Below are 12,927 nucleotides of genomic sequence, written 5' to 3' on the forward strand. Positions count from 1 at the left end.
CCACCATGCTTGACTGTTGGGGTAAGGTTATTTTGGTGGTAGGCAGTGTTGGGTTTTCGCCAAACATAGCCATGTTGATTGTGACCAAAAAGGTCCGTTTTGGACTCATCGGTCCAGAGAATGGACTTCCAGAAACCTTCAGGTTTCTCCAGGTAGTCTCTGGCAAAGTTAAAATGGGCAGTTTGGTTCTTTTTTGACAGCAGAGGCTTTTTCCTAGCAACCCTCCCATGAATAGCATTTAGATTCACTGTTCTTATTGTTGAAGCACAGTTACCGGAGATGCAGCAAGGGAGGTCTGCAAATCTCTAGATGTTATGTTTGGGTTGGCTTTTACCTGATTTACTATTGTTCTTGAGGCTCTTGGGGATATTTTGGAAGGGTGTCCACTTCTAGGCTGAGTTGCTGTCATTGTAAATGCTCTCCATTTTCCATTTGTAAAAAGTGGACTGATGGAGCTCAAATCTTTTTGAGATGATTTTATAGCCTTCCCCAGACTGATGTGACCTCACTACCCTCGTCCTGATGTCCTCTGAGATCTGCTTTCCTCTCGGCATGGTGTGCTTTGCATTCACCTGGATGGGTAGCGCCAAACTGACCAGGTTTCTCATCTTTATTTATCAGAGTCCCGCCCAAACTCTTTCCTAATGATCGCTCCTTTGATTGGTTCATTATTTACCCACATGATTCTACTTACCTACTTGATTTAACCAATGCATCTTGGGGTTCACATATTTTTGCACCTACACTAATGATTTTTTAATTGAGTACGTTTTGGTTTTTGACCTAGAACTACACAGCTGATTCACTAATCATCAAGCTTTGATCATTTGAATCAGTGGTGTAGTGTTAGCGCAAAAACCAAAACGTGAACCACTTGGGGTCCTGAGGATCGAGTTTGGGAAACGCTGCTCTACACCAACGTATGGTATTGGTAAATATAAACCTCTTATGTCAGATCAAAAAGACTGGTTATGATTAAATGAAGATTTCATGGTTAAAACAAAACAAATATGTAATTGCACAAGGGGTTCATATACTTTCAAGCAGCACTGTGTGTATATATATATATATATATATAAGATCATTAGAAATAAATAGTTACATCAGTAGATAACGTGGCTAATAGGCTAGTTTATGACTGACTTGTGATCATTGCCCTTGCTAGTTGAATTGTATGGACATTAGTTTTTGTTTTCTTTCCAAAATATTGAGTCATTGAAACTGGATCACGAATGGCTGGAGGCAGCATACATTGTACCAGGCCAGCTGTGATTCACAACCTGATAGCAATATTTGTTGAACTACCGAAACATTTATTTGTGAATTATGAGTCATGCATTGTACTGCATCCATCTATTCTGCAAACAATGCCTAACTCTACGCCATGGAATGCTGGGTCAAAGAGAACCTCATTTTAAAACCTCATAAAGTTGGTTTTGTAGCATAAACTGGGAATTGTATATTTTGGGCTGATATGATTGTCTGTTTGTTTCATATCTACAAAGTAGTTAAAATGCTGTCTGTTCCACTTTAAGGTATACATTAATAATATGCATTTTCCAAATTGGGGGCTGGTTGCTTTTTCTCGGTCTACCCCCCTGAGGGGGCATGAGTCAACTGTTGTCATGCAATCTTTTTCTGCTAAGCTCTCCTGACTCTGCAAAGAAGCTGAGCAGGCTAAATGGACTCTCTAAAGGAAGAAATACAGGTGTGTAACGGTCGTCGTATGAAGAAGGTGTGGACCAAAGCGCAGCGTGGGAGGTGTTCATGATATTTATTTAAAAAACTGAACACTGAGACAAAATAACAAAATGTAACAACACGAAACAGTTCTGTCTGGTGAAGACACAAAAACAGAAAACAACTACCCACAAAAACCATGTGGGAAAAAGATACCTAAGTATGGTTCTCAATCAGAGACAACGATAGACAGCTGCCTCTGATTGAGAACCACACCCGGCCAAACAACAAACAAATACAAAACATAGAAAATGAACATAGAATGCCCACCCAAATCACACCCTGACCAAACCAAAATAGAGACATAAAAAGCTCTCTACGGTCAGGGCATGACAAGGTGTTCCATTCAAATTGATTCTCCTAATGAGAGTCGTTCGGTTTCCACTGTGGCACTGTGTAGCTATTGCTTTTCAATGGGGACTCTGCAGTGAGTCGTTGACTCACCTGCAGCTCTACTCCATTAATAGAATGGTGTCATGGCCGGACATGTATATTGGACTTGAGCCAGTCTCCTGCGCCATTGCATGACGGGGGAAATTTCAGGCTCAGCGCCCACTCCATAAAAGCGACTCAGTAAATTTGTAAGACGCGGGCACGGTGCCCAGTGCTGCCTGTCGGCCCAGACATATTCACTAAACATTACAGTGAAACCCACTTTGCACAATGTGGCCGGGCCGTGGAAGATGGGGACCGCAGCATAACAGATGGCTGGAGCATTAGGCTCGTTTCACGTTCTCTTTCTTTCTCAAAATGATAATGGCCCTCAGCGATTGGCATATTTTGAGGATGGAATACAAAAGCCCCAAATAGTTGGTGTTAAGGTCTGAGGGACAGGATGCGTCACAAATCCACTCATCATTCGCTGAGGTACTTAGGAAGGTAGTATGACACCCATCCTATTGTTGTGTTCATTTCAAGCCCCTGTCCCCTTCCTGCAGGAAAGTCAGTTGTCAACAGTTCTGAAAGCAGTTGATTTTTAGGGAAAGAATGGCTCTTTGTCTCGTAACAAGGCCTGCATTGCTGTCACTGTGAATTTGTTTGTCTCTGCAGTAGTTTGGAGCACACAAACGCTGCAGATGGACATTCCTCTTGGCTGGTTTCCCTGCCTGTACTGCAGATTTGATGTGGGGCTGCAGTCGTCAGAAAGAGCAATCAGCCATTTTTCTCTGAGATGGTGCGATGTAATGATTGAGCTTGCAGGTTGATGACTGCGCATTACCCTCCCTTTCTTGCACTTGAGAAAATGAGCTGCTGGAAAATAGAGGATTGGAGGGCAGGTTTGGCTGAAAAAGTGTTTGCTGAGCCGTTGGAATTGCATTCTGACTTAAAGTAACATTTAAAAGGCCCTAATTTGGGGATCAGCGAGGGCATGCATAACTAAGGGCTGTTTTAGCGGTGGTGGGAAATCACAACAGGAAAATAACAGTTTCAACATAGGAATCAGGTTGGGGTAGCAGCTCTGTACACAGGCACTAAAGTCTTGCCAGCACAAACATGTGGTTGGAAAATAACGGGAACAAATACAGGACACATACAGGACATCATGGCATTTATGCACGTAGTCATACTAGGCATTATCATTCCAGCAAATGGGATCTTCACTTTTCCCTTTGGCTTGCACGCTTATGTGATGTCAATGCAGCATTTAAACACTTTGGGTTTGTGAGTATAGCTGAGTGTTGGTTGTTTAATGCTGTACATTATTCACAGTGCATCCAGGCTGTTTTAATGGGTGTGTGTAGGCTCAAATACTGACATGGATTTGTAACGACTCTCAAATGATTTCCCTGACTATTTCAGACAGTTGTCGTCCATGTAAGCATGGCTTGTCTTCATTTGATTCATGTGGACCTGCTCGGTCTGTTTTCAATTGAAATTCAGTTATTTTCTCTCACATTTTCTCTCAGCAGTCGGCTAATAAACAATCTAGAGGACTGAGTTTATATGCAGTGTTATACAGTCTATATGCAGTGTTATACAGTCTATATGCAGTGTTATACAGTCTATATGCAGTGTTATACAGTCTATATGCAGTGTTATACAGTCTATATGCAGTGTTATACAGTCTATATGCAGTGATATCTGTACTGCAGATTTCAATTCCCTAAAGAGGTTTCCGTTTTAGAGATTGCGTTTGCACTGCGAAGGCCTGTCAAGAGCCTGAAAGCTAAACTGTGGATGGAGAGAAAGTTTCTAAGATACAATCAAACGTTTGCTACAGACTGACATTAAATCAATTTTTGTTGTAGGTGGACTTTCATCCTCACCTCTCCTCAACAGTATCAACTTGCCGTGGGAAGCGTTAGGTGCACAGAGAGATTTCTAAATCGTTCCTCTTCTATGTTGCCCTACAGGTGTGTTCTCCTCCCACTCTTGAGCGCCAAGCCGCCTCAGCAGGCCCTCTTCCTCCTGGTAGACTCTATTGACGAAGGCTGTCAGCTGGGTGAGGGCGAACAGAGGTCTTCAGGCTCAGACACCCCCAGAACCATCGCTGAGCTTCTGGCCAGCCACCATGAGTTCTTCCCACCCTGGCTCCTCCTCATCTGCTCAGCACGCCGACAGAACAAGGCCATCACCAAACTGTTCACAGGTCTGAGTACATTTGTTTGGGTACCTTTCGGGTCGGGTGATAGGGTTTTCATTTCTTTTGGGATCCATATGGTGAGGCTTATATACAGCAGTTGGTATATGTTGTTTAGTATATCCACGTAATGAGTCGTTTTTCACCAAATGGTAAGATGTGTCGCAGAACACATTGTACTTCTCTTTAGACAACACACATTGCCACACAAACAAACAATTAACGCGAATGTCGCATCGTGTACTGCCACTAGTCTGCCACTTGTGGCTCCTTGAAGAATAAAACTTCCTCTTAACTGCTTTTGTTTGCATACATTGAGCATATGTTTCTCAAGAGATATATGGATTTCCTCTGGGTTTTCTGTAAGGCAATCATAGTAAAAGGCTTTTCAGTTATATTTAAACTCTTACTGAGCAGGTTATGCCATTTTCTTCTGGAGTACAGATTATTCTATTCCGTGTCGTGATAAATGTCAGCCTTTTCGGCAGCTATTAAACAAAGCACGTGTCATGCTGTGCTTCCAGCCACGTCGGCTCAGCGAATGCTAATTCCATATAGATTTTAACATCATGAAATGCTAAAAAGATTAGGTCCTGCCACAGAACGCCTAAATATCACGGTGTCTTGCGAAAACGACTACTGCTCTATGTGCCATGACAAGCCGAACTAGCGGCCATTATCGAGCTGTCAGAATACCAGCCCACTATTGGGTGATGAGCAGAGAGGCTGGCGTAACATTAATCGAACCAGTAAGAGAGCGTGGGTGTAATACCCGCCGCAGAGCCTGCACTGTTGTGTCCCCTTTAGCTCTTCAAACACTATGTGGGGGATTCGGATGCCCTCCTGTTGCTGCTTGAAACATCATGTAAAACCCGATTTAAAACAGCCCCGTTTCTTCTGTGCTCTATTCAGAAAGTGGTTGCCAATTGCAATTAGGGTTTCTGCTGAATAGAATTCCTATGCTACGCTAGTTTAGGTATTACTGCCTGTGGGCAGGGTTAACGCAGGGAAGCTGGCAGTTCTGAACAAGACGATATACTGATTCATATTCTGCCACATAACTACAAATGCTAGTAAGATGGGCAGATAACTCAAGAAATGTCTAGAGAGATTCAACCATATTTACATGCGCTTTATGAAAACACATTTTTTTGAGCACAGTCAAGGACTTTTGGAATCGTGAAAGGACAGGGTTCTGGAAGCCTGCCTGAAGCTCTTCTATGGCAGTGTTTTGTTTTGTACGTCGATAACATGAGCAGGAATTTGAGAGAGGATTCTTAAAACAATATTTTGACCCTTGTGTGGACCAGCCATGCCAATTCCGATGGACATAAGATAGATATGAAATTGAAATGTAAGCGTTGCATTGAGACAATCGAACGTAACAGTTGCTGTAAGGTCTGCAGAGGCATTCAGTTCCCATTACACCAGTGACCTGGACCCCCTGCCTAACAGTATTGATCTAACCGAACATAGCGGCCGATGAATCGTAGCTCTGTCATGTCTCCTTGCCGTACTGTCCTTAGCCCACAGAACACACAGCTGCATTGCACACAGTATATCCTCTCTCACATGAGTGGAAGGCTTTGTCTGATTTGCATACGATTTTAAACGTTTCGGCTATTCCGTTCATCATGGGCGGAAAGGTATCAGAAATGTGTGATTGCCCCCATCCGTAGATCCGTATTTGTGGATTTCATGAGACGTCAATTGTTGGGGATGGAATTACTGCTGGTATATGTCACCAATGTAAATCCTTCATGATGATCCATATCAGAAAGCATTATCAGCAAGTTGCTTCCTGATAATTAATAGTGATATTAATGATTACTGGTATTTTTACTTACAGGCTTCTCTGTGCTTAAACAGACAGCCCTGTCTTTTGGTTGTTTTGATTTGGTTTTATTGAGAGGAAGATTCACCATGGAGCAATCGGATAAATAACAGTTATCTCTTGTGTTTTCTGTTTGACTCTCGTCCTCTCAATCCCTTTAGTTGTCACTTTGATAAGGGCCAAGCCCATGTCATAGCCTCCTGTCACTTTAAACGCCAGACAGAATAATAAAAACAGCGAGATACGTTTTACCTGTCTGTTGCAGATGGAAAATGAACATGTCAACATGTGTTTTGAAATGCTGCTAGCTGTTGTATCAGTCACAGAATCAAAAGTCTACACACCCGATAAAGTGGCTTGTGCTTCTGAGAAATAGGTTTAGCATTCACAGAAAGCAAAACTCAAGAGTTTCTTGATGTAGTCAAGCCATTCATTTTGGTTTAGTCTGTGTTCAGTGTCCTGTGTTTTCCACACCATCAGCAACCGTTCAGCTCTGCAGCCTCCCACACACATGCACGCTTACTTGATCGTCCATTAGACACACCCACTTATTTTAACCGCTGTGCGAATACTCACAATTCCCGTAGGGCTTGATGAAAATAGACCACAATACTTAGGGTATCAAATTGAGTCCAAGCGTACACTAAAAATAGTCCTCTGTATTGTTTACGAGGCCCGTTTGTGTTGGCAGAGTACTGCCAGGGTGCAGAGTCACGCTCTCTGCAAAGCAACCGCATACGCCTATTGAAAATAACACATTTGTCCTGAGCGGAGGAGGTGTTTGTAGCCCAGTACACGCTGTTTTGTGGTTGTGGGAACTTTGCGGTCGCATGAATATAGTGAAGATTGAGTTTGGAGAACGTCTTCTGACCAAAAGGTCATTGGGTAGGCCACCATTCAGTTCAAATGGTCCTGGAGAATATTTTGGATGGTATCCCTAAAAATGTTCCCATGGAAATTGACTCATTTTATCTCAAAATATTTTTGGGGAAGTCTCTCTCTCTCTCTCTCTCTCTCTCTCTCTCTCTCTCTCTCTCTCTCTCTCTCTCTCTCTCTCTCTCTCTCTCTCTCTCTCTCTCTCTCTCTCTCTCTCTCTCTCTCTCTCTCTCTCTCTCTCTCTCTCTCTCTCTCTCTCTCTCTCTCTCTCTCTCTCTCTCTGATTTGTCTTGAAGGTTAACATGATCAGGATTTAAGCTGAAAGAGCTTCTTCCCGGACTGTCTGATTGCCTTACTATGTTTGCCCTGCACTCTTTGTAAACAGTGGACAGTGAAACATTGTAGTCTTGACTGAAAATGACTGACAAATCATGTGAAAACTCATTCGGAATGCATGATGAAGCCCTGTCTTGTCTCCCTGTCAGAGTACAGTAGAACTGTAGTGATGGATACCATCTGCCCAATAAAGTTTTCAGTGGAGTATTGGCTGACACACACAGTATGGTGTTCTCTTTTTGGCCATGTATAGCAACAGGATTTTAAGACGGGCATATTTCAGTTTTTCACCCAGGAATGGTGTCTGGAAGCCTAAACCCTTCCAGGGGACATTCTTCTGCCCTCCATAAGGAAATAAGGGTTCACTTGTTCATTTCTTTATCGAGACAACATTTATCCATTGGGCTATTGAGGATAAATCTTTCCCATAACTAATGTCTACCACATACATACATGTTACTCCCCCCATGCTTGTGTGTCACCATTTATGCTGCGTCCGTTCTCTGAAACGGTGGTTTTATCAGCAGCTTTTGTTTCCTTCTCACGTCTCTTCAGAGAGAGACTGTAGTCCACCCTAGTGAGGAGCTGTAGTTCACCCTAGTGAAGAGCTGTAGTTCACCCTAGTGAGGAGCTGTAGTCCACCCTAGTGAGGATCTGTAGTCCACCCTAGTGAGGAGCTGTAGTCCACCCTAGTGAGGAGCTGTAGTTCACCCTAGTGAAGAGCTGTAGTTCACCCTAGTGAGGAGCTGTAGTCCACCCTAGTGAGGATCTGTAGTCCACCCTAGTGAGGAGCTGTAGTCCACCCTAGTGAGGAGCTGTAGTTCACCTTAGTGAGGAGCTGTAGTTCACCCTAGTGAGGATCTGTAGTCCACCCTAGTGAGGAGCTGTAGTCCACCTTAGTGATGAGCTGTAGTCCACCCTAGTGAGGAGCTGTAGTCCACCCTAGTGAGGAGCTGTAGTCCACCCTAGTGAGGAGCTGTAGTCCACCCTAGTGAGGAGCTGTAGTCCACCCTAGTGAGGAGCTGTAGTTCACCCTAGTGAGGAGCTGTAGTTCACCCTAGTGAGGAGCTGTAGTCCACCCTAGTGAGGAGCTGTAGTTCACCTTAGTGAGGAACTGTAGTCCACCCTAGTGAGGAGCTGTGGTCCACCCTAGTGAGGAGCTGTAGTCCACCCTAGTGAGGAACTGTAGTTCACCTTAGTGAGGAGCTGTGGTCCACCCTAGTAAGGAGCTGTAGTCCACCTTAGTAAGGAGCTGTAGTTCACCTTAGTGAGGAGCTGTAGGTCACCCTAGTGAGGAGCTGGAGTCACCCTAGTGAGGAGCTGTAGTCCACCCTAGTGAGGAGCTGTAGTCCACCTTAGTGAGGAGCTGTAGTCCACCTTAGTGAGGAACTGTAGTTCATCCTAGTGAGGAGCTGTAGTTCACCCTAGTGAGGAGCTGTAGTCCACCTTAGTGAGGAGCTGTAGTCCACCTTAGTGAGGAGCTGTAGTTCACCTTAGTGAGGAGCTGTAGTCCACCTTAGTGAGGAACTGTAGTCCACCTTAGTGAGGAGCTGTAGTTCACCCTAGTGAGGAGCTGTAGTTCACCTTGGTGAGGAACTGTAGTCCACCCTAGTGAGGAGCTGTAGTTCACCCTAGTGAGGAGCTGTAGTCCACCCTAGTGAGGAGCTGGAGTCACCCTAGTGAGGAGCTGTAGTCCACCCTAGTGAGGAGCTGTAGTCCACCCTAGTGAGGATCTGTAGTCCACCCTAGTGAGGAGCTGTAGTTCACCCTAGTGAGGAGCTGTAGTCCACCTTAGTGAGGAGCTGTAGTCCACCTTAGTGAGGAGCTGTAGTTCACCCTAGTGAGGAGCTGTAGTCCACCTTAGTGAGGAGCTGTAGTTCACCTTAGTGAGGAGCTGTAGTTCACCTTAGTGAGGAGCTGTAGTTCACCTTAGTGAGGAGCTGTAGTCCACCCTCGTGAGGAGCTGTAGTCCACCTTAGTGAGGAGCTGTAGTCCACCCTAGTGAGGAGCTGTAGTCCACCCTAGTGAGGAGCTGTAGTCCACCCTAGTGAGGAGCTGTAGTCCACCCTAGTGAGGAGCTGTAGTCCACCCTAGTGAGGAGCTGTAGTCCACCCTAGTGAGGAGCTGTAGTCCACCTTAGTGAGGAGCTGTAGTCCACCCTAGTGAGGAGCTGTAGTCCACCCTAGTGAGGAGCTGTATTCCACCCTAGTGAGGAGCTGTAGTCGACCTTAGTGAGGAGCTGTAGTCCACCTTAGTGAGGAGCTGTAGTCCACCCTAGTGTGGAGCTGTAGTCCACCTTAGTGAGGAGCTGTGCCTCCTCTGCTCCGGCTGTGAATGGACCATTCTTTGCACCAAAGCCAGGTGACAGGCCTGATTTAAAACCACTGACCAGAAATGAAAAAAGCTCTCCTGCCCCCCCACCATAGCTCTCAGACCAACCCTTGTCTGCAGACCCACGCTTGGTTCCGAGGGGCCGCAGAGCATAGGGCCCCTCCGAAAGAAAGTCAAAGCACTCAAACGTCTCCATCCTGGGAGTTGTTTTCTTCTTCTTGGTGCAAATGGAGAGGCCTCACTATATTCTGGCCTGCTGACAACACAAATATGGCTGTAAAGCATCGATGACTGTTTATTTATTCTACACCAGGAGTGGAATGCTCCCCAAAGAGGGATGAAGATGGTGTTTGGATGGCCTATCATTAACCAGCAGGCTCCACTGTCATGACATATTGTCATAGATGTAGGAAGCGTGGACGTAGTACGGGTGATGTAAAATCATTAGAAATGGGAGGGATGTCAGTGGAAGTGACCATTCAAATAACTTTTTGCTAGATATGTGGACCACTTATTTGTCAGGAAGGTATTGCTTACAGAATGCATAGCCTCAGCGGACTAAAATATCCTTAAAATGATAGTATTTGGTTGTTCTATGGTTATTTTGATATGTTTGTTTCTGTTGCACAGTCTAATACCTTTGAGGCAATCAAATTGTTAACCATAATTAGATATAGGTTATATTTATCTACTAACATCATAGTTGCCATCAACTTCATAGTTGCCGAGTTGGTGTTTACAGATTGTGCATCAGGTTTGTATTCCTGTATGCTGGTTAGTCTCTTGGTCTGCGTGTTGAGCGCTACTTGGCTGTGCTGAAGACAACTATAATCCCCCTGAATGCTGTATTTACCACGAGCAGTCTGACAGCCAAGCAAATTACAGGTCTTCTGTGTCTGTGTATCTATGAGACCTTTGGTGCTGCACCGCAGAAACATGACTCAAGACATGGTTGAAGAACTCTGTCTCTTTGCCTTCTAGGTGATGGCCTTTTGGAATGCAGCATGGCCCTGCCAACAATCCCAGTTTCATATAACAAGATTAGTATTCTCTTTAGGTTTCTGTATAGGCATGTCGGTTCTCGTTTCGATACAGGGATCTTTAATTAGGTCTTAATTTGATTTGAGGAAAATAAATGCCCTATAATTTCTGGCAAGCCAATGGTTCGCCTTGCAACGCGGGGTAAAGTGTGCTAAAGACAGGGTGATATGCCAGACTGACTCCGACTATCATGCCAAGAAAAACTTTGCAAGTACCTGATTTTACAGCGAGCTCTGTGAACATTCCATGGGCTGAGCTTTAAATCTGGTGCGTGGACATGCTGAACAAAATGGTTCCAGACTCCTTGCTGCACACCGATAGTAGATAGAGGTTTATTTGAAGTGACGGCAAATAAAACATGATTGGCATCCAAGACTGGAAAAGACTGGAAAATCATAAAGAGTGGGTCAAAAAGGGTGGAAGATAGCCTAGCGGTCAAGAGAATTGGGACAATAACTGAAAGGTCGCTGGTGTGAATCCCCGAGCCGACTGGGTAAAAAAATCTGGTGATGTGCCCATGAGCAAGGCACTTAACCCTAAATTGCTCCTGTAAGTCACTCTGGATAAGAGAGTCTGCTAATGACAATGAATTTAAAACATATATATTAATTAGGTCATTAAGAGTTGAACCATGGCAAGATGCAGCCAAAACAATACTGTTCTTTTTAGTAACTATTTTTTTCACACTATCATGTGGTCAGGATAAATGGCTGGCCCTAGTTGTGAAACATAGTATCACCATCAGTTTAATGCAGGCTCTCAAAATGTCATCTGGAGAAAAAGGCTAGTCATTGGTGCAGCTGCATGCAAAAAGGAGGCTTCATGTCAATCCAGCTGAAGATATAGTGACCCGTTGTGGGTCAAAGACTGAGCTGAGCATAGCCAACCAGGTGTGCTGCCTTATGAATTCATCTCATACCACTATCCTGTAGTATCTCTGGAATACAACACAGCGTTTCATTGGCTGGATATTTCCCCTAATCAGTCTGCAGGTTCTGCAGTGTTTCACATATATCATCTTTGATAGATGTATTCCTGCAGCGTGTGATGTGTTTTCATGCAGGTGGCTTGATGGGACCATTAGATTGTAGACTGTAATACTAAGCTGTATTAACGGCCCTACGTGTATACCTTTCAGTGTGCCCCAGTCCACTCAGTTACCACAACAGGTCTAACTGGAAGGTCTCCTCTCCCGTTTTGAAATTCAGAAGAGGACACGTTCGGACAAGACCCGTTCATGCTTGCGCCGCCAGGATTACTCTCTGCAAATGAATTGTTTGAATGTTTATGTAGTTGTTTCCAGTGGCACGTTTAATTCTGCTTCTCGTGTCAGGATGCCGTGTAAGGACAAAAGTGGCACAGAAATAATTTACATAGTTATGTTTCTCCCAACAACTAAACTTGAGTACAGTTACAGTTTTCATTTCTTACTTCTTTTAAATGAGACTTTCATAAATACCAACTTCCATCTATATTTAACTTCTCAATAACAAATAGACTATGGCATCTTTTCAGCAGTTCACTAACATTTATCTAATGTAATCAGTGTTCGAGTGTGCAGCAAACATTTTTCAAAATGAAAAGACAACTGCAGCTTTTAAGACTTATTTTTCTACAGACGGTTTGAGCAGAGTCTCGTCCCACATACTTGTGTATGGGAGGCTGCCGTTTTCGGTGTTGGAGCCAAGACCTCTGCAGCTGTTGGACAGGCGTTTGTCGAGTGTGGGGGGGGGGGGGGGGGGGGTTACGGCAGGCTAGAGGAGAGGAGCTAGGGTTTCTGTTTACCTTTTGGATCTTATGACTTAATATGGTGGCTCGCGAAGAACGTGACAAATTACAGACGCTGTCAGTCAGAACCAGGTCCATGGGTCAGAACCTGGAACCACCCCCCACTCCATACACACACACCCTACCTCATTTGTCATCTGACAACGGTTCCTCTTTTTGTATTGGACTGTGTCTCTCGTGGCTACTATCCAGCTCCGTAACGAGCAGCAGCTGGCTCAGAGGCCTGTACTCGGCGCTGCATCCCTGGCCTGATGAATGCGTCAGTTGTTGGTTGGTTAGCTGTCCCTCTCTGTTCAGACCCCTGCCATCTATGCTCGTACTGTTGCAGCCCCCCCAGTTACAATTGACTGTGGTCCAGTTGACCTGGAAAAGTTTCAAGGCCTTGGCATCATGTCCTTGC

General features: G+C 44.6%; 1 protein-coding gene across 2 annotated transcripts in view; it reads left to right on the forward strand.

Annotated features, from left to right (window-relative positions):
• ankrd50 (ankyrin repeat domain 50) overlaps nt 1-12,927 on the forward strand; it is a 44,111-nt gene that overhangs the window by 19,288 nt on the left and 11,896 nt on the right. Inside the window, exon 3 of one of the 2 annotated variants that reach the window (XM_055927167.1) lies at nt 4,095-4,330. The exons of the other annotated variant lie outside the window; for it this stretch is intronic. Coding sequence (XP_055783142.1) covers nt 4,095-4,330 — 236 coding nt within the window. The remainder of the gene's footprint in view (nt 1-4,094; nt 4,331-12,927) is intronic. 2 annotated transcript variants of the gene reach the window in all.

Source organism: Salvelinus fontinalis, chromosome 6, assembly GCF_029448725.1.
Source record: "Salvelinus fontinalis isolate EN_2023a chromosome 6, ASM2944872v1, whole genome shotgun sequence".
Classification (NCBI taxonomy): Eukaryota; Metazoa; Chordata; class Actinopteri; order Salmoniformes; family Salmonidae; genus Salvelinus; species Salvelinus fontinalis.